Consider the following 22,546-nt stretch of genomic DNA (forward strand, 5'->3'; position numbering starts at 1 on the left):
CGTCAGAAAGTCCAAAGTCACAATAACCTACTGCCATATAAATAATTTAGCAGATACCTAAAAAACACAAGCACCAAAAAAATCCTGACTGATCATCAAGACGATTCATCATATTTTTTGTCGAAAAGTTGTTTTAAAGTTTTAAAATCTCTTGTACTTAAACATAAAGGTCGTCTAAAAAATTAACACAAATTACAACATTTACATTTTATTTTAATTTGTCTAAATCTGGTAGGTATCTCCAAGCAAAGTCCAATTTTAGCAAAGGAAAAACTTTTTCAATAAACATTAAGAATAATTGCCTGTTACACGGATACCTGTTGAACTTTTAATTGCACAAAGAAGATATTTCATTTGTCTGTTCTTGTTAAACATACTTTGCCAAACATTAATGTGCCGTATTTACCTACCAACGTACCTTATTTGCGTAATTCTTGGTACAAACTTCTTTAATTACCTTATTTGACTTAATTAGTTACTTTATAGGTCATGTTGAACAAGTTTTATGCTGGAAATAATACAGATCGCGAAAAAAAAATTCATTCCGGCTGATGTATTGTGATGTGATGCCGTTGATTTCTATGGGAGAGCCAAATTTGTATTGACCTTAGCACATGTAGCGTGACCTATAAGTCACAAAAGTATGACCAATAAGTCACAAAAGTATGACCAATAGGTCTCTAAAGTATGACCAATAAGTCACAAAAGTAAGACCAATAGGTCTCTAAAGTATGACCAATAAGTCACAAAAGTAAGACCTATAAGTCACAGAAGTATGCCCTATAAGTCACAAAAGTATGACCAATAAGTCACAAAACTATGACCAATAGGTCTCAAAAATATGACCAATAGGTCTCAAAAATATGACCAATAGGTCTCTAAAGTATGACCAATAGGTCACAAAAGTAAGACCTATAAGTCACAGAAGTATGACCTATAAGTCACAAAAGTATGACCAATAAGTCACAAAAGTATGACCAATAGGTCTCAAAAGTATGACCAATAAGTCACAAAAGTATGACCTATAAGTCACAGAAGTATGACCTATGTCACAAAAGTATGACCTATAAGTCACAGAAGTATGACCTATGTCACAAAAGTATGACGTATAAGTCACTACGCAGAGTATGGCTGGTCGTTAAAATTTCAACCTGCATAATTTTACCTTGAAAACTCCTATTCCACATATTATTAATGACCGCCTTCCCATCCAGTCGCCCCCTAGGCTCAGGGGATTGCCTCAAGGTGTCGTTCAATGCCAAAGCGTACAGCAGCACAGCATCGTAGAACGCGGCGACGAATGTGGACACCACCTCGTCTTTGCCAAAAGTGTAGTTGTATTTTTTCGCTGCTAGTTCTTTCACCTGTTGATTAAAGAGGTTCGATAATATCAAAGAAAATAGATTCTATACCGGGTGTGGCCTGTAACACGAGCAAATAATTGAAACATAGATTGTACTCCTCAAACGGTGACACTTTTGTTCAACAACTTTTAAAAATTATGAAGTATTTAGACTCATATTTTGCATACAAAATAAAAATTATCTTCAATGGACGCCATTGCCACGCCATATCATTGTGATTGACGTTGCTTGTCACGCCTTAAACATAACAAAATTCGTAACACATTGCGTCTTAGAATAAACTTTAAAGTGTATTAAAAATCAAACCACAAGTTATTTTTAAAAGTCGCTGAACATATGTTGGTATGTACAGTATGAGGAGTACAGCCTATAGTTTAATTTTTTGCTCATATTACAGGCCACACCCGGTATAGAGGCGGATTGTCAAAGTAAATTATGTAGTAGTAATTTACAGTAAAGCATTTGCAGGTCAGCCTTTCATACATTTGCGACCTTTTATTATAGAGTATCGATTTTTGTGGTAAGCACCCCTAATGGTGTCTATTATTTTTACCAAGTCTCAGCTTCTTATTTTTGAGTGTTTCCGACTTTCGTCATTTTTAAGATTTATTAAAAATAATTATTATCTCACAAACTACCCACACAAATTGTTCTGAAATTCTTAGTCAATGTTCTATAAATTAAGACTCAGCTCTACAAAAAATATTAATATTACCTGTTTAAAAAAAAGGAATTAAAAATTTCAAACAAAATTTCTATGTGTAATAGCTAGCGACACGTACAGTTTAAGTTCACAAAATGGTTAAGTAATATTTCTGTCTACTACTTGCATAAGTTTAAACTTTTTACACTTGATACTTCATACCTAAACTCTAAAATTTCTATGTATTAATCGGTATATTGTACATTCTAACAAGACATTTAATGACGTACCTAACTTCTGATTTCTAAATGAGTTTTGTTATCAATCCTTCAGATAAAATTACGTCAGACAAAAGAAGCTGAGACTTGGGCAAAATAATTTACCACAAAAAATTGAGGAGTACAGCCTACTGTAATTGATTGCTCCTGTTACAGGAAACACCCGGTATATATTTTCCTAGCACCCGTTTGATATTGATGTTTAAATTAACATACCTGATCCGAAAATTCTAAATACTCTTCTTTCTCAGGAGCTGGGCTGGTGACGGTGAGCACGGCGCTGTACGCTCGCCGCGCGCGCTCGTTTCGCTCATCCGTGTCTCCTTCCACCTTCCACGGCTGCTTGGACGATGCTGATGCTAAACTGATGAAAAAGAAAACAAAATATGCCATCGGTTGTGGTTTGGAATGTACTCGTACCTAATTTGGTTTAAATAGAGGATATTATTACTTATTTAATAAATAAATAGTTTTAACATAATTAAATACAAATAAATTAAATATTATTGAATACCACTTTTAACTAACAAAGTATTAAGGTCAATGTGGCTAATTCCGTCATAGCGGCTATTTCGTCTACGAGCGTATATTTCTTTGATTTTCAATCGTAGGAAAGAAAACCATTTGCTTTTGATCGCTGAAACTAAAAACAATCGCTTCGCTGATTTGTCAACGAAATTATCAATGTCGGTCGTTGTTCGAGAAAAACGCTAGTGGACGGATTAGTCCCTATGACGAAATTAGCCACATTGACCTTAATTAAATACCACTTTTTACTAACAAAGTATTACTGTGAATAATTAGCTCTGCTGATTTTTATTTGTGCCTGTAAGTCAGCGGTCGGAAACCAGCGGCTCGCGGGCCGCATGCGGCTACATAAGTAATTTATATTTAGCAGGCCAGGCCGCGTAGCCAAGATGCCAATCGCTTACGCTCCGTAGCGATCGAAACGCAACTGTCACTGTCGCGCTAATATGGAAGAGTGATAGAGAGACATAATGCTTTTCGATGTCGAAGCGATAGCGATTGTAACCTTGGCTAGGCCGGCTGAGCGCCTTCCTAATGCAAATAAGACCATGTTGTCACAGTAATATTGTAAGGAGCTTCCTGTATCGTATTTATGTTTACCAGGATAATTTATTATACGCCTATTATTAACAAAAGCAGACATAGTAAATTGCAAAGAAGTGAATGAGCACATGCCTGTGGCATTTTATTTTATACGTAAGTAAGTACACCTAGATGGTGCAAGACCACTTGAGCGGAAATCTAATTTTGTTCCAAGTTCGTACCAGGCCGCGTAGCCAAGATGCCAATCGCTTACGCTCCGTAGCGATCGAAACGCAACTGTCACTGTCACACTAATATGGAAGAGTGATAGAGAGACATAATGCTTTTCGTTGTCGAAGCGATAGCGATTGTAACCTTGGCTAGGCCGGCAGTTATATTTATAACTCTTCACTACTTGGAAAAGATATCGTACAAATATTTCTTGTAATAAATTTCGAAAAATATGTACCCATAAAAATAACAAAAATAATGTCTGGTTCAAGTATCTAAGTAACTGCTCTATTCGAACTTTAAGATACGTCAGCTAATAGATCTTGAAACGATATGGATTAGATATGTCAGTGTCAAAAGTGACATTTATTTTTTCTTTGAATAAACGTCACATTTGACACTGACATATCTAATCCATATCGTTTCAAGATCTATTAGCTGACGTATCTTAAAGTTCGAATAGGGCCTTAAGTTATTATTGTTATGTATGACATCTTATAAAATAGTATGAAATGTTTCATAATATTGCGGTTTATTTTATATTTATATTGAATGATAATACCGGAGTTTTTAGAAGTACCGTGCAGTTTATCTATTAATTAATTAATTAATTTTCAAACTTCATAACAAACATTTGTTGAGAGGTTGGGGGGAGGCCTTTGCCCAGCAGTGGGACACGACAGGCTCCAAATAATAATAATAATAAGCCCGCAGGGCAGCTTGTGGCGAGCTGTTGGGGAGTAACGACCCCACGGACCCGAGTGCTCCCGAGAGTCGGTCAGGGTCTCCGTCTCCGGCGTGTCTTCGTCGGTCGGAGTGGACCCCAAGGAGACCCGCAGGACTCTTAGCTCTGGCTTGCCTTTATTGGCCGTCCAGAGAGGAGTCGCTAGAGCTATATGCTCCAGGGGTGGAAGTGAAAGATGCATAAGACGCGAGTTGGCACAGTGGCTGATAACAGCCACTGGGTAGAAAGCGGCGCTCACCTCTCGACACCCCTGAGCCGCTCACACCGATGTTGCCCCTGGTCGTCTTCGCGACGGCAGTTTCAGGGGCCCATCTAGTCAGCGGCAAGTCACCGCCTGCCTCGATAACTTGTGAAAACATTGTTATGGCAGGTGTCCGTACGTCTTTGTAATAACCCAGTCTCATAGTCCACCCAAACTTCAATCCATAGACCGGTATACTGTTCTCTTTTTCTACAATAGTCCCAATGCCTGCTGAGACCAGTTCATGGGTGTTTATTGTTGCACCTGTGAACGGGTTTCAGCAGGCGTTCTACATGACATAAAAGCTCTCCAAGGGGCCTCTACGTGTTGGATCTGTGTCCCCACGCAAGCCTATCAAAAAACCGGGATCATAGGCCCGTGATATCCAAGGAGATACAAATAATAATAATAAGCCCGCAGGGCAGCTTGTGGCGAGCTGTTGGGGAGTAACGACCCCACGGACCCGAGTGCTCTCGAGAGTCGGTCAGGGTCTCCGTCTCCGGCGTGTCTTCGTCGGTCGGAGTGGACCCCAAGGGGACCCGCAGGACTATCAGCTCTGGCTTGCCTTAATTGGCCGTCCAGAGAGGAGTCGCTAGAGCTATATGCTCCAGGGGTGGAAGTGAAAGATGCATAAGACGCGAGTTGGCACAGTGGCTGGTAACAGCCACTGGGTAGAAAGCGGCGCGCACCTCTCGACACCCCTGAGCCCCTCACACCGATGTTGCCCCTGGTCGTCTTCACGACGGCAGTTTCAGGGGCCCATCTAGTCAGCGGCAAGTCACCACCTGCCTCGATAACGTGTGTTAGCATTGTTATGGCAGGTGTCCGAACTCTTTACAATAGCCCAATCTCATTGTCCACCCAAACTTCAATCCATAGACCGGTATACTATTCACTTTTGCTACAATAGTCCCAATGCCTGCTGAGACCGGTTCATGGGTGTCTATTGTTGCACCTGTGAACGGGTTCCAGCAGGCGTTCTACATTACATTAAAGCTCTCCAAGGGGCCTCTATGTGTTGGATCTGTGTCCCCACGCAAGCCTGTCAAAAAACCGGGATTATAGGCCCGTGATATCCAAGGAGATACAAATAATAATAATAACAAACCTAACCGTCATTAGTTATGATTATGAACTATGAACTGAACTTTAGACAAAGTCCTGTAGCCTGTAGAAATGTATGTCTCATGACATTAAAAGCTTAATGTTAGTAGGTCTATACTCAAGAGATAGTGTCAGATTCGTTGAGAACCTGGTTAAACTGTTTTACCGACCGACCTATTTGATGCGTTTACTCGGATTTTGTTCATTCACCTTTATATGAACTACAAAATAGCGATTATAGCTGAGATAATAATATTATTAAGAAAACCGGCCAAGTGCGAGTCGGACTCGCGCACGTAAGTTTCCGTACCATTACGTAAAAACGACAAAAAAATCAAGTTTGTTGTATGGGAGCCCCATTAAAATATTAGTTGTTGTTATAAATACATGATCTGTGATGAAATTTCAACTGCCCAGCTATCACGGTTCATGAGATACAGCCTGGTGACAGACAGACAGACGGACGGACAGACGGACAGCGGAGTCTTAATAATAGGGTCCCGTTTTTACGCTTTGGGTACGGAACCCTAAAAATACGTTGTTGCGTGAAGTATTTGACGTAATATTTAGCTTTTTTTACTCTAAAATTAAATGGGACTTGAAACAAAAGCAGGTAAATATCGTAGGTAGTTTAATTACGGGTCACATCCCAGAGGAAATCAATGGAGGTATCAGCGAGAGCTGCGCGAGAAATAATTCAATATGAATTTCATAGTGACGCAAGTTTCAAGCGTCTTCTACTTGAGCGAATATGGCGACATGATGTGTTTGGTACGTATGCATTTAATTACATCCCAAGTGAATTTTATTTTATTATTCATCCCTTATAATTTAGTAGTTACCTTATTTAAGGGGTAAGACATAATTGCACAAAACAAATATAACAATCGAATACTTAACAACGAAAACTTAAAATAACTATTTGATGTTTTGGAGTACCTACGATCAATACAGAATTTGTTGTCATAGTGATTATCAAATTTCATAAAAATAACAACAGACTATTTAGATGTAATATTGATCTTAATTAATAACATAGTCAAACCAGAATCAAACTACACGTTTATAATCGACGATTTGCTATACCTTTATTTATTAAGTACCAGCAACAGAAGTGCTGATAAAATACTGAGAGCCAAATGTAAAAGGCTAAAAGTTTTCCCAGTATGAGGATGACAGCTGGCTTGATTGATAGTTGTAGTTTTCAAGAACCATTCACAAAAGTAACATCAATCAAATACACTTACTTATTCAACTTGAGTCCGAATGGTAAACACTACTAACTACTTCAGAAATTAACATGCAATGTCATGATATAACAAAAAACATCGAAAGTAAAGGTACTTAACTAGTTAAAATTTTATTAGGTATTTTGGTTTTCCTTAAGTTATTAATATCAGCATAAAGTATAATAAATAGATGCCCTTAAGGATACAAAAAGAATCAAAACTCTTAGTTAAATATTTACTTATGTTATGATTTTAAATATTCTAAAAATTGATTATGAACTAAACAATTTCTTGCCACTTTTTTTAATGCTTTTGGAAATCGTAAACGAAAATTTGGTACCTTTACATTGAAAACGACACGTAGATGACAAAAAGAGCAAATTTCCTCCCTTACAAAAACCAAGTTAGTGCCAGACTGTGAAGTGTAAGTTTCTTTCGTAATAAAGGATCTTAGCCAAAACCCGTAACGAGAATAGATTAACGAACAATGATGATAATAAAAATAAAATTTAACGATGTATAATGACAGTAACGATGACGGTATTTTATAACGACGATGGTAATAATGAGATAATAAATAAATCGATATACTTACATCGTATACATATCCAACTAGTATAGGTAGACAGAGTCTACATTGGTGGATTTGGTCGCTTTTTTAGGGTTCATACCCAGTGGATAAAAACGGGACCCTATATTTATAACTAAGACTCCACTGTCCGTCTATCCGTCTGTCTGTCGGTCTGTCACCAGGATATACCCCATGAACCGTGATAGCTAGACAGTTGAAATTTTCACATATGTACTTCTGTTGCCGCCATAACAACAAATACTAAAAACAGAATAAAACAAATATTTAAGTGGGGCTCAAATACAACAAACATGTTTTTTTTTTCGTTTTTGCGTAATGGTACGGTTTTTCTTTAGTGTATAATATCTATTCACGATGACGCTTGGTTTAAGACACTCGCAAGTAAACGAGCTAAGCGTCATCAGCCCGGCACATGTTCGCCACGGGCACACGGGCACCTGCCAGCCTTGTGGTTATGTTTGCCGCTCCCGTATTGGCTTACACAGCCACGAAAAACGATGTCTCCCTGACACTGCTTGTATAGTCTGTAATAGACTCGAAGGCCGATGATGATGATGACGATATCTATTTCAGTTTCTCGCACGTACTTGGAAAACAGCTCGATGTTGAAGAAGACGTATTCTCCCGAGGACACCATGTTCAGCTCGTCTGCTGCCAGCATGATCTCGCGCACCGTGCCGGGGTTCGCGCACAACACCACAACTGGAACAAACACGAGACATTACCAAAGCTTCTTATCATATTTAACCTTGCCTACAAGATGTGCATGTTGTACAAGTTCGATGCTGGGTAGCGAGAGGAAATGGGAAGCGGTGGCCTCCTTCTGCGAAGAAGAAGAAGGAGGCGGAGAGAGAGCAGCGAGAAGCGGCTGCTGACGCGCTTCCTCTCCGACGCAGGCGGCAGGGTCGAAGGCGAAGAGCAAATGCTCGTCTCGAGCCCTAGTAGGGCCAGCGGGTACCGAACCCACATCGCACGGCCCCACACACTTCGTAAGGGTGGGGATCAAGCGTTTCTGATCCCCCCCTGCATTGTAAGGGTGCCGTGTTGAAATGACATTGATCCCAGTGTGCCCTCACGAACGGCAAAGAAACGCCGGAGTGGATCCGGAATGGACTTAGTGGGTAGGACCTCTCGCCAAAAGAGGGATAAGGAGCGGCGAGTTCCACACACCGTGCGTTAATGCATTCCCACTCCGTCAAAAAAAAAGGTTGTACAAGTTGAAAAAAATCTCGAAGACATCAGGATTTCAGGTAACAAAAGGAAACTTAGAAAGAAAAATTTAGATTCCCATACAAAATTATACACGTTTCTAAAATTATTATATGTGGAAATTTCGCAATTTTGGTATCATTCTAACGGCTCATCAGTCCCAGTCGCTCGGCCTTTAATCCTCTTTAAAAGTACTTGTGAAAAACCTCAGCACTTTGTTTCATAAAATAATATAAGTATAAATTTTAGGCAAGCTATTAACTTATTCTGTTATTCCTCATAAGATAATTTGAAAAACAAAACATAATATTATATAACATTTTTATCACCACTACTTTAATGAGTTTTGCCTCATTAAGGACGCAAGAAAAGCTTCAGCGGACAGGAATTACGAAGTGCAACGAGAGCCAAGGATCAGAACAAACAAACTGAAGTTCCAGGAGTAGGTTCCAAGAGTAGGTAATAGTAAAATATTCCTGTTCGGTAATAGTCGTGCAGTTTTGGCATAAAAAATATAAGGACCCTCTTCACTTAACGACTTTTTACTAACTTGTAATTACAATACAATCAAGTACTGTATAATTAAGATATTTTTGGCTTAAAATATCTCATAAGTTGGCATTAACTATGTTAATCTTATTTATACATATAACCACATTTACTAGCCGACTAAATAATTATACTAAAGAGAAATCCTGAATTTCCAGTAAATACTAGGGATGTACCGACTAGTCGCCGACTAGTCGGGAAAGCCGACTATCCAGCCACATTTGTAGTCGGCGATTAGTCGGCGACTAGTCGGCAAAAATGGGCGATTAGTCGGCACTTTATTAGTGAAAGAGGTATTCTTTATGTGTTATGGTATATGTTTTATGTTTATTTTACTAAAATAACTATTCAGGATGCATACGAAAACTTTTGTTCATATAAATAATTGACCGTTTGATCGTTATCGTATTTTGGTGGGCTGGTGTTTTCCTTTACAGGTCGATCTCAACTGATTCTCGTGTAATTTCATGTGCAAGTTCGACAGTTAATTATTTTTATTGTTATTCAGTTTTTGTTTTTTTGTTTTAATTCTAATGGTAGAGCCATGAGGAACTATTAATGTTATTGCAAAATTTAGAGACTTAAGGCTCATGAGGGCTAGACGTTACTCGTGAAGACGCTGAGGGGATAGGTTCTTAACTGGCGACTTCATACGGGAAATAGAGCCTTGGAAATACCTCCTACAAGCTGTACTGACGGTCTGCTCAGGATCGTAAAATAAAAGAATTAAAGACAGAAATTGAACGAGGATTCTTGTGATTCTTGTGAGGTCTTTGAACCTGTAGAGACCACCTTTTAGCCAAGCTAATATGATGAATAGCGCAACAAAAGGAGCAAAACTATTGTTTTTCACGTGAACTTATACGAAACTAATGATCTGGCCGACTAGCCGACTAGTCGGCCGACTAATCGGCCATTCGAGCGCCGATTAGTCGGCTAGTCGGCTAGTCGGCCAAATCAATAGTCGGTACATAGAATAGAATAGAATAGAATAGATTTATTCGTAAGCACAAACAATCGGAACAGTACATAGTATAAAAGAAAACACAAAATAAGATTAAAGTGCCACGAAATGGCCCCATCTCAGCATGTTGCTGGTGGCTTCCAGCGCTGATCTTCCGATGAGACCATCAAGTGAGAAGAATCACGGAAGGTAACAAACAAGAAGAAAAAAGACAGAAATAACATACAGTCAACAGTTAATTAAATAAGAAAAAAAAAGTTACACAGCAAGAAGATACAACATAATGACTCTCTCTATAATGTGTTGCTACAGATTAATTAATACATAAAACAAGCATCGTGCTCTAAATCGCTGTATCGATCCGGTCCGACCATATCTTGGCTGAGCATTACAGCTGTATATACTACTAGCGCCAACGGTGGCTACACTAACTAAAAAGCAATGTCAGACCAAACCAATATCGAGCGTTCATTAAATCTACGTTAAAAAATCTTGTAAGATTAGCTTATTAGCAAAACAGCATTGTAGAATGACGAATTTACGAAAATGTACGAAATACTAACATAACAGCACTCTACTAAGTATGGCGTATAAGGAATGATGAACCCTTGTCAGGCCAAAGGAACAAAACACTTGAGGTAAGCATAAGTAAAATAACAAACTACAGGCAGCTGGTATCAAGTCTGCTACATCACTAGTAAATACCTACTTAGTCATTCAACATGTACCACATAATAGAATCCCTACTCTCGCTAATTAATAACACAGTGGTCCCTTTATTCAACACTTAGATAATGTATTCTCTCCACAATAAAACCATTGTGCTCAACACAAATCATCGATTACTTCCCATGGACTGCACATGCCATTATGGACCATATGATAGCACGAGTAGTTATTTATCTTACTCTTGCCAACTGCAATACAAAGCTTTATTTACACTACAGCAATCCCTCTTTATTCTGAGACCCACATACACATTACACAAATGCAATGGTCGATATGTGTGGTGGTCCCAGAAACCAACGCCAAGACTTAAAGGGTTTATAGAACAGCTGATGGGCTACAATATTAAGCAAAACCCTTAATAAAAATCCCATAGTTTTTAAGATATCGGCACTTTTACATACCTTTTATAACCATTCTTATAATATTGCCGATAGGTACCTCAAAAAAGTAAGATTTTCATTACGGGTAAATTTGCTTAATCATGTAACTCATCAGCTGTTGTGTGGGTGTGTGTAAGGTAAGTCTTACGTAAGGTTAGTCTACCGTTGGTTTTAGGGGCAACCTGTATAATAAGTGCAGATGGCTCCAATCAAACCCAAAGACCATTGCTATTTGGCTCTGTCGCTTTCTTTTCGCAGGCCGGATTGTATGGCCTATTGGCTCTTCCGCTTCCTTATCACAGGCCAAATTTAAAAGCTCAGGTGCCGTATTTTGGAGACTCCTGACATTTCGTAAATGACACTTAAAACTCTCGCGTTTTGTACACATATTTAATTACACAAACGGGTCTACCGCGATATAATTTCATTGCTTTTACCTTAAATTCCGACGTGTCAGCAGAGTTGCACCAGCTGTGGTCACGGACCGTCTGTCGCGCCAAGCGCGAAGTAAGTTGGTAAGTGGTATCAACCAGGGCTACTTTGTCATGTGGCAACACTGCCAGTCACTGACAGTTGACAGTTCCGATGGCGGGAAAAATAGCACGATGGCGCCATTAGAGGAAAAATGAAGGTACGTGCAGGAGGCTTTGGACGGCGCTGGGTGTACTGAGTCGGTACATGGTGCGCTTCCAGGCGGTAACGGGAGCCTGCCCCGGTGAGTGTTTACACACATATTTATGCTTGTATAATCGACATCCTAGCTACATGGGAGTGGAACAAGGGGTTAACCAACGGTCCTTGGTTAACGTAGTTTCACTAAGACATAGTCCAATCACGATATTGGACGGGGAAGCCCGGGCGGGGCTTTCCGGAGTGTGTATCGGAAGCACACAGGCAATAACGCATGTAGTACGGTCGGTTATGAGTTGGAGTATAAGGGCCGGATCTAGGGGGCAGGCATATGGAGGATCCCGAGGGGGCAACGCCCCCTCGTCCAGGTGGTGTGTAGGACACCAGGGTACTAGACGGTAGTACCTAGTCTGGAGGCGACCGATCGTACAGGACGGGAGAGTCACTCTGGATAAGGCCAGTAGCCTGCACTCTCATATTGATACGAAACGTGCGATGCCAACTCGGAAGTAAATGTACTGGTACATGTAACAGTGTGGTCGGAGGTGACCCCTTCTCCTACTCTCATGTAGCATGGTGTTATGTGTACTCATCTTATGATATTTTGTCGCCCAAGCGAATCTATACCCGATTGGATTCAGGCAAGTGTATTATACTTAGATGGGTATAGATGGCACGACAAAAATGGTGGAGATGATCTGGGATTTCTGATGATGGGAAGCCAGATTAGGTTTGGCTATTCCATCTGTAGATCCCTCACGAAGGGCCTTGAAGCCGAGATTGTCAAATTAAGTTTTGAATTGGTTGAGCTCAAGGTACCGGTTGACGTATTTTCTTTTGAAAATATTTACGTAACTAATCATTATTTCTTTCACAGCATTCAACGAAGTTCATTAAAGAAATAAATAAAAAACTGAATGTTGTTTTAATTCTATAGTACTAAGTTAACCTTTGTTTTGCTTTAGAGGTAAAAGGGTGCACCCTAGGCTAGATTAAGTATGACGGAATATTACATAATTGTTATAATTATACATTCGTTTTTGTGTAAAGTGTAATAATTAGTTCTAATTATAAGAATCTAGTCATAAGGTATTTTTTTTGTGTTATGTTAAAAACCATTCTGTTGCAATCATATAAAAGGTATACCTCAAGGGTACGTTCGGATTTCAACATTTTATTTTCAGTAATATATGAACGAGCGTGGTGAAGAATGTCAGATGAAGGGCAATTTATAATTACTTTTTATTAATTTAATTACATATGATAATGTTTATTTCTATATCACGTTTAAATAGATTTACTATTTGGTAAATTTACCGATAAGTAAAAAAATCTTCCGGACGTGAATGAGAATTGGAACGCACCACTGCGCGCTGGCAACTCTTGCAAGACCCATCAAGAAGAAAAAAAAACAACGAAGAAAAAACGGAATGTTCGCGGCATTCAAAGTTACTTGACCAAGTTAGTGGCGTCTTGAAGTTTCTTGTTAAAGTTTATTATTTAGTGTGTCTGCGGATAAACCACAGTGTTGTGAGGATTGCGACCTCAGTTCTGGTAAAGGAAATCATTCCCAAAGCGAGTTGCAGCAAAATCGCAGGTACGAATAAGTTGTAATGTACTTGGTTGAGTCACCATGGCGCTTTCCAGCGACAAAGTTTTTCTTCGAATTATCAGCAAATATGTTAGATTCTTTCGTAAAATGTGATAATTGAGGTATTCTGTATACATTACAGCTGCACAAGGAAGTAGGGAATGTACCTGGCCAGTTTGAGACAAGTTTTGTGATCCATACGCTACGCGTATTCAAATCCGCAGTCCGGAGCGAAAAAAGAAAAGTTTGTACGGCAGCACGATTTTCAGGGTGAGTTTAAACAATAGATACGTAATGATCTATGTATGTTGTTGGGAACTTTCGTCATGAAATCGCCGTACGAAACAAGCTGAAGAAAATAAATGGATGCACGGTAGTGCTTCCGCCAAGACGAATACTACCTACAATTTTGAATTAGTTATTTTATAAAAATATAATTTTGACTAGTCATGAATGTAGTCATGATGATTATTTGTACCTTAGACTGCAATGTAGGCTAACTAGCTGTGTTAATCAATTTCAGCTGTCACCATGGCAAGTTTGTACAGCCGGGTTCAACTGCGCCATGATAAATTAAAAAAGGTGACTGCGGACTCTCAAGCCCTCTGGGAGCAGTTGCAAGTGGAGGGAGCTGTCAGTGAAGAGAAGTTCACGGCAATCCACTTAAAATTGCAGCAATGCTTGGGGAGTTTTGAGAAGGAGTTATTCCAATATTTAAACGCTGTACCAGATGCGGATATTATCGAATTGACACAGAATCAATTAGTGGCTGAAGATCTGCTGACGGACTTGGAAGTTGCGTGGCAGATCTCCAAAAAACAGAAGGAAACCATCAAGAAATCCAAACTACCCGAACTAAGCCTTCCCTCCTTCTCGGGGGATAAGTTAAAATGGTGCGAATTTTGGGACCGGTTTGCAGCTAATGTAGACCATAGAGAGTTACAGGAATCTGAGAAACTAATATACCTCCTCAGCTGCCTAAAGGGTTCAGCACTTGAAACGGTTTCGGGAATAGCGGCTACCAACGCAAACTACTCCGTTGCAGTGGAAACTTTGAAGCGAAGATATGGGTCAACTGACACTCTGATTGACGCACATTATACGGCACTCAACAACCTCCAAAAGGCAGACTATACTAGTGCGAGCTGTCGGGAGTGTCCTAGACAGTGTTGAGAGGAATATCAGGGTGTTAGAGAAGCTTGGGGAACCAGTTGGTGGCAACCATTTAAGGGCATTAGTACTGTCAAAATTCCCTGAACAGGTTATACGTGAGCACCACCTCATTGGTGAAGGTACTGACTTGATGGCCATCAGAAACAATCTAGACAGAATTATAACAGCAATGGAAAAGTCAGCACCAAGTACAGAGTACCTTGCCGTGCCTGGCAGTAGCACAACTGAGGCATTGCAAGTCCGTACAGAGGTGAGGCCTCAGACTAGCCGGAAGAGGAAACTTGCGGGAAATGCTGGAGCACCACCTTCAAAGGGAGCTAAGAGAGCATGCTTGTTCTGCAACCTGAAAGGACATGCTAGCAGGGACTGTCGCAAATACAGTACAGTTGAAGCTCGACAGAAGCAAGTAACGGGAAGATGTCTACACTGCCTCCAACGCAATCATGTGACATCATCCTGCAAGCGCAAGATTGCTTGCTTCCGCTGTAAAGGGGACCATCTACTCATATTCTGTCCCGGCCTCAGATGACCGCAGTGGCAACTCTTCAAAACCCTCGAACTAAGAAAAGTAACAAAGGTAGAGTCTTCATAGATTACGGTAGTCAGCGGAGTTACATTACTCTGGCAGCTGCAAAAAAGTTACGCCTGCCTACCCTTCAGGAAGACCTTCTACTCATTTTTACCTTCGGAGCTTCTGAACCTAAGGAGACATCAACCCCCTCAACAACGGTCCAGATCCAGACGAAACGTGATATTACCAAGCAGTTTACAGTGAACGTCGTACCAAGGATTACAGACAGAGATCCGGTGACATCCTTCAAGTATCCTGGAGTCGACATTGTTGCTGATGATGATACAGTTGGAGAGGTTGTTGATGTACTCATTGGGAATGACTACTTTGGCGCTATCCTCACAGGAAGAAAGATCCAGGTGTCCAAAGACTTTTGGTTGTTGGATACGGATTTTGGATGGGTGCCTTCAGGGAAGTTTACTCCTGAAGAAAGAAGCGGAGTACTCTCAGTGGTCACATACTGTCAATGTCACACTCCTAGCTGCCCATATTTCGGTGAGCCAGATCTGCCTTTAAGAAACATAGATGTAAGGTTCTTATGGTCAGTAGAGAACCTAGGGATAACGGACTCTCCAAAAGCTACTAGACAAGAGGAAGCAGTTCGTCACTTCAATGAGACTGTGCAACATCAGGAAGGCCGGTACTTAGTGAAATGGCCCTGGATTGAGTACCCGCCAGATTTGCCATCAAATTTTGAGTTGGCTTTAGGTCGACTAAAGAGTAACCTGAGAAGACTGGACGTGCAGTTGATTAAGGAGTAAGACTTGATCTTGAAGGAGCAACTTGACCTCGGAATTATAGAAGTCGTTACTAGAGGGTCAGACTTTAACGGGGACCACCCAATTCGCTACCTCGCCCACCATATGGTGAAACAAGATGGCGGCGGCAAGGGGAAGATATTATACGACGCTAGTGCCAAAAGTACCGGACAGAAAAGCCTCAATGAGTGCCTTTACAGCGGACCTTCTATATTAAAAGACCTAACGGCGTTACTTTTGAAGTTCCGCACTAAGAGGTATGGCATACTGGCTGATGTAGAAAGGCGTTCCTACAAGTAGCACTTCAAGAGGATGATCGTGATGTCACAAGGTTCCTCTGGTTAAAGGACACAACGAAGGAAGCGACGGAGGACAATCTACTATATCTGAGGTTCTGCAGAGTACCATTCGGAGTTGTCGTGAGTCCATTCTTACTGACAGCAACGATCCGACATTTCATAAGCCAGTCAAACAAGGCCTTGCTGAAACAAGTCGCTGACAAATGCTATGTGGATAACCTAGTGACTGGAGCCGATAGCCTGCAGGAAGCTAAGCAGATCTATGAACAAACCAGAACAGTGTTTGAACAGCTGTCTATGAATATGAGAGACTGGATCTCAAACAATCAGAGCTTTATGGACATGATACCAGAATGTCATAGGTCAGTCAAACATGGACAGGTCAAAGTGCTTGGACTTATGTGGAATGTCGAAGAAGATACGCTGAAACTACTAGGATTTCTGATTGGAAGCAGACTTCTGAAATATGTAAGGAACAACCTTGATCTTGACATTGAGAAAGAATATTTGTGGTCAGATAGTTTGGTTGTACTTAGTTGGATGAGGTCGAACAAACTGCTCCCACCCTTTGTTGCAAACAGGGTAAACGAAATCAAGCGTGACCATCCTAACACAGAGATATTCTATGTCCACACAAAAGCAAATCCTGCTGATATTGCTACGCGCCCAGAGCTGTTCGAAAAGGCAACTTTAGTTTAACGGGCCGGAGTTTCTTGTCAACGAAGAATCATGCTGGCCCCAAAATAGACTCTATGAGGCACATCAGAACCTTCTTTCTGTTGGGGAGGTCCTGGGTGACGACCCAGGTGAGCCGTCACAGGTAGTACCCATTGGTGATGACGCTGACCAGAGTGAGGACCTAGAGCAAGGAAGTCCCAGTGATCCCGTTGAACCAATGGATACCCAAGATTTGAGCATACCTACAAAGAGTGGTACTGATGGAAGCATGGAACTTGACAATCCTGAAAATCATAGCGAAGGAGACATCCAACAGTCGAGATCCAACGGGGAGAGTTCACTGACAGAATCATAAAAGAGACCCATGAGAGTAACTACCACGTCGGTGCTCCACATACATTGAGTATCATCAGGGAACGGTATTGGATACCCCAAGGGAAAGCTCAGGTGATGAAGGTGCTAAAGCGATGTACCCAGTGTGTCAAACATGGCGGTGGTCCATATCGTTTACCAGCCACACCGGTGCTGCCTCCAGAACGAGTAAATTACAACAGACCCTTTACTTACACTGGTGTTGATTATCTAGGGCCGCTATTTGTGAGTACCCAGACTGGTAAAGAGAAACGTTGGGTAGCGTTATTCACTTGTTTGACAGTGCGAGCGATACATCTCGTGATCGTGAAGGACCTTTCGGCTGAAGAATGTCTACTAGCCTTGCGACGGTTTATAACTGCTAGAAACAAACCACAACGGATGTACTCAGATAATGCGACTTGTTTTAAGTTGGTCGCTGCAATGGTACAACATCCATACTGCGTTAAGAATGACATACAGTGGAAATTCATATGTCAACTAGCACCGTGGCATGGAGGGTTTTACGAGCGGCTTGTGGCCTTGGTGAAGCATTGCCTTAAAAGAACCCTAGAAAAACACCTTCTCAATGATACCAGGTTACTGACGGTGATAAAGGAAGTGGAAACAGTGCTAATTCAAGACCACTGACCAGAGTCGGTACAGATGTGGAACATGTTCTCTGCCCGGCAGATTTCTTAAGCCTAGGACAATGTTTGACTATGAGACCATCTGCTGCAGATATTCCGACTTGTAACACTGCTACAAAGAGTGACCTGTTTGAGAGCTGGAAGAGAGGATGCAATATCCTAGCAGAATTTAAGAGAATGTTCGTCATGCAGTATCTTGCTAGTCTGAGAGAGAGGTACAACAACTCACCCAAGCAGCCTAGAGTTAAATCTCATCGATCACCACAAGTAGGCGACCTTGTACAGGTTAAATCGGATCTCAAGAACAGAAACCTCTGGAAAGTGGGGAAGATCCACGAGCTGATCAAGGGAAGTGATGGGGAATGTAGAGTAGCGAGGGTCAAGGTTGACGATTCTACTTTAACACGTTCCATTGGCCATCTCTATCCTCTGGAGGTAGATGACGAGACGCCTGAGGTAGAACCTGTAGCGGGAGGCTCGGCTGAGATTGGAGAGGACAGCGGGGAGTTGGAAGTTCCAAACAGAGTGAATGATCACGTACCTATGCTCGTTGAACAACCAGAGGTCGACGCGGATGATCTGGCTGAGTGTGACGTGACCAGTCACAATGAAGTCCCACCACCAGAGGAACAGCCAGAGGAACGAGGCGTTGGCAGAAGCAAGCGGATCGCAGCCATTCGTGCCAGGGATAAAATCCTGGAGTGGACGCGACACCTGCTCGCCCTGCTGCATTAACCTTCATTGTTGTCCGGAGTGTCGCGCCAAGCGCGAAGTAAGTTGGTAAGTGGTATCAACCAGGGCTACTTTGTCATGTGGCAACACTGCCAGTCACTGACAGTTGACAGTTCCGATGGCGGGAAAAATAGCACGATGGCGCCATTAGAGGAAAAATGAAGGTACGTGCAGGAGGCTTTGGACGGCGCTGGGTGTACTGAGTCGGTACATGGTGCGCTTCCAGGCGGTAACGGGAGCCTGCCCCGGTGAGTGTTTACACACATATTTATGCTTGTATAATCGACATCCTAGCTACATGGGAGTGGAACAAGGGGTTAACCAACGGTCCTTGGTTAACGTAGTTTCACTAAGACATAGTCCAATCACGATATTGGACGGGGAAGCCCGGGCGGGGCTTTCCGGAGTGTGTATCGGAAGCACACAGGCAATAACGCATGTAGTACGGTCGGTTATGAGTTGGAGTATAAGGGCCGGATCTAGGGGGCAGGCATATGGAGGATCCCGAGGGGGCAACGCCCCCTCGTCCAGGTGGTGTGTAGGACACCAGGGTACTAGACGGTAGTACCTAGTCTGGAGGCGACCGATCGTACAGGACGGGAGAGTCACTCTGGATAAGGCCAGTAGCCTGCACTCTCATATTGATACGAAACGTGCGATGCCAACTCGGAAGTAAATGTACTGGTACATGTAACAGTGTGGTCGGAGGTGACCCCTTCTCCTACTCTCATGTAGCATGGTGTTATGTGTACTCATCTTATGATATTTTGTCGCCCAAGCGAATCTATACCCGATTGGATTCAGGCAAGTGTATTATACTTAGATGGGTATAGATGGCACGACACCGTCTTCCGTTGTTTGTGTAATTAAATATTGCGTAAGTGATTTATGCTGTGAGTGCTCAAAGCAAAAGCGATGTTTACGCATTCGGTCCGCATCTGTCGCGTCACTAGCTCATTCATCAAGCAAGAGTTGACTAACCAATCAGTTGTTTGATGGGTAGCGGGTAGCTCTTGTAAAAACGTCAGTAACGTAGTTGTGCGGACAATACATGGCACTGATGGGTTGTAAATCTATCTATGGTTTAGACAGGAAGGTAAAAATATACTCTATTTTTGTAACACTGATGTAAACGAAAAATACCTGAGGCAGGATGAAAAATTAGAAAATAACATTTTCCATCAATTAAAATTATAACTATTAAAATATAATATAGTGGACGACATCTAACATTCATTGATAAATGATCTTAAAACTATCACACAAAGACCTTTTACAAAAGTCTTCCAAACGAATTGGAGTACAAATAGTACAATGCAGTAGGTAATTAATATCATTATACTTAATCCGAATAGGCATAATTTTGTTTGAGTCTGAGATAATCACTGTTTTTATTTTGATATTGGTGTCATTGCAGAACTTTACAAGAGGTCTTCTATAAATAAAACTTAAAATTAACTTTGGGTTTATTTTATTAGAACCCAATTTTAAGTAACGACCGATAAAAATGTTATATCTAAGTGTAAGAAATTATTTAAAATGTCCCGTAGCATTATAAATATTATAATATTTAACTCTGTAAACTATATAGTGCCATGCCTTATGGGAAACGGTCGCAGAGATAGTTCAGAGCCGGAAACCGCTACCAACTTTTAGTATGTTGTTGGGCATGGCATTGGGTCTCCAAAACTGCCGGGAGACGGCGGCGCCGGCCATCTACTTCAGCGGAATGACGTCATCAAAATGACTCCCGCTTCGTTGCGAATATTGCATACTGCACCCAAACTATGCATAGCACATACACGTGTGGGGTATTAAATGAAAGCCAATTAAATAAACTTTATTTTATTTATACAAAGTGTACCAAAATATGCAACAGTTTAAGAGAAATTTACAAATAAATAAAAATTACGTAAAAAAATATACATCTACTTTTTCCATAAAAAGTGGTATTTCTTTGTTTCTAGCTCTTAAACCGTTCATTTTTTTACAAACAATGTTTAGGTGAATCATACTAAATTTAATAACCTTTCATTACATGTAACACACATGGATGTGTGACTCATAGTATAGCTATAATTTACATTTTACGAAATTCGGCAGTGATTATTTGTATGACGTCATTATTCGTGACTGGGGGACAATAAAGATGGTCTCCCGGCAGTTTTAGGACCCAGGTCATATTGCTAATAACATACTCGAAGCTTACGCGGATTATCCTGAAAATGACCAATTTGGTTTTTTTTTAACTTTAATGCATTTGTATGGGCAAATATATACATTTTGATGCATAATTTCCACATATTTGGCCCAATTTTGACTTGATTGATATCAAGGTATGGCGTCAGACGTCATCTTTAATTTTGAAGTACATTGCTTTAACGTCCGACTTTTGGTTTGGTTGTAAAACCCAAATAATTGAATATTTTTTTACATCATTTTGATTCTTTTGCAAATGGCTCTTAAACGGCTGAATATTTTGATACACACTGTATAAATGAAATACAGCATATTTAACTGGCTTTCATTCAATACCCCACATAATTATGTGCCATGCATAGTTTGGGTACAATATGCAATATTCGCAACGAACGGGAGTCATTTTGATGACGTCATTCCGCTGAAGTAGATGGCCGGCGCCGCTGTCTCCCGGCAGTTTTGGAGACCCAATGCCATGCCCAACAACATACTAAAAGTTGGTAGCGGTTTCCGGCTCTGAACTATATTCCCATAAGGCATATGACTAATATTTCTACATTTTAAAACGCCAAAGTTTAGGTACGAATTATTTCTTTCACGGAGTATTTTTTCGAACACAACTACAAGAGCAGAATAAAGTTAGCTGCGCATTGCAATAACTGGGGCTGGAAATATATTATTATTAGAACGGCATTTTATTTTATTAGAACGGCAGAGAGAGATCGCTTTTATATCAAAAGTAAAAAAAGTAACTTCCTAGGTAGGAAGGAAGAAAGGAAGGTTCCTTTGTCGTAATTCTCTTTAACTTTTAAAGGATTTTAGCAGCGCAGAGTGACATTAATTCTACTAGACGTTTTGTATGTTACATTTACAAATACAATGGTAATAACTTTTTACACTCCGAAGAAACTTGTGAAAATTCTGAGCTCCTGTAAGATTTCTGATTTTGTACAAGAAAATTATTGCATGAAATTTTCAGTTAATCGATCCAAAATGACGAGTAAAACCCTAACAATTATTATGAAGGTTTGTTATTTTGGCGATTCTAAAACTCCATTTAAAAAAGTCAGCCTAACAATTTAATACTTACATTCTCTCAATAAATAATTTCAGTAAATAGGTATGCAAATAATTATCACTATCAATTTTATTATATTTAAAATATCGGCGTTAGCCCACTTCAACGAGAACATTAGAAATAGATAAGGAGGTTACGAGAGCTATTTATTTAAAGTATGTCATATTGCAACGCACTTGCTAGTTATTTTTCAAACTCAAAATAGAATTCTTAATGACCGCAAAAAAGCAAAGAAAATGAATATTTAGCACCACCTCTCTCTGCAGGGGATCCCAAACGCTTTGTAATATAAGTATGTCGCCCCGTTTTACACAGCCGATCCCTTTGTTATCCAGCATTAATGACTTCCGATAATCAGTATGCATCGCTGTGCTGTCGCATCAAACATGAATACATAAGACATGAGTGTGACACCCCCCTTGTCCCTATTTGAGTATCCGTCGAGTCCAAGTTGAGCTCAGACTAATAAGGATATATGACGCATAATATTTATAAAAAGTTTCGTCTTTTAACTTTCTTCTTTTAACA

The 22,546-nt window shown here is 40.6% G+C and overlaps 1 protein-coding gene across 3 annotated transcripts in view; it reads right to left on the bottom strand.

Annotated features, from left to right (window-relative positions):
- Window positions 1-22,546, bottom strand: part of LOC134668606 (atrial natriuretic peptide receptor 1-like) — a 259,800-nt gene that overhangs the window by 62,256 nt on the left and 174,998 nt on the right. For all 3 annotated transcript variants that reach the window (XM_063526055.1, XM_063526062.1, XM_063526048.1), the window contains 3 exons: window positions 8,065-8,179; window positions 2,502-2,649; window positions 1,166-1,364 (listed from right to left, as the gene is read on the bottom strand). In XM_063526055.1, the coding sequence (XP_063382125.1) occupies window positions 1,166-1,364; window positions 2,502-2,649; window positions 8,065-8,179 (462 nt within the window). The remainder of the gene's footprint in view (window positions 1-1,165; window positions 1,365-2,501; window positions 2,650-8,064; window positions 8,180-22,546) is intronic.

The sequence above is a fragment of the Cydia fagiglandana genome, chromosome 1 (assembly GCF_963556715.1).
Source record: "Cydia fagiglandana chromosome 1, ilCydFagi1.1, whole genome shotgun sequence".
Taxonomy (NCBI): domain Eukaryota; kingdom Metazoa; phylum Arthropoda; class Insecta; order Lepidoptera; family Tortricidae; genus Cydia; species Cydia fagiglandana.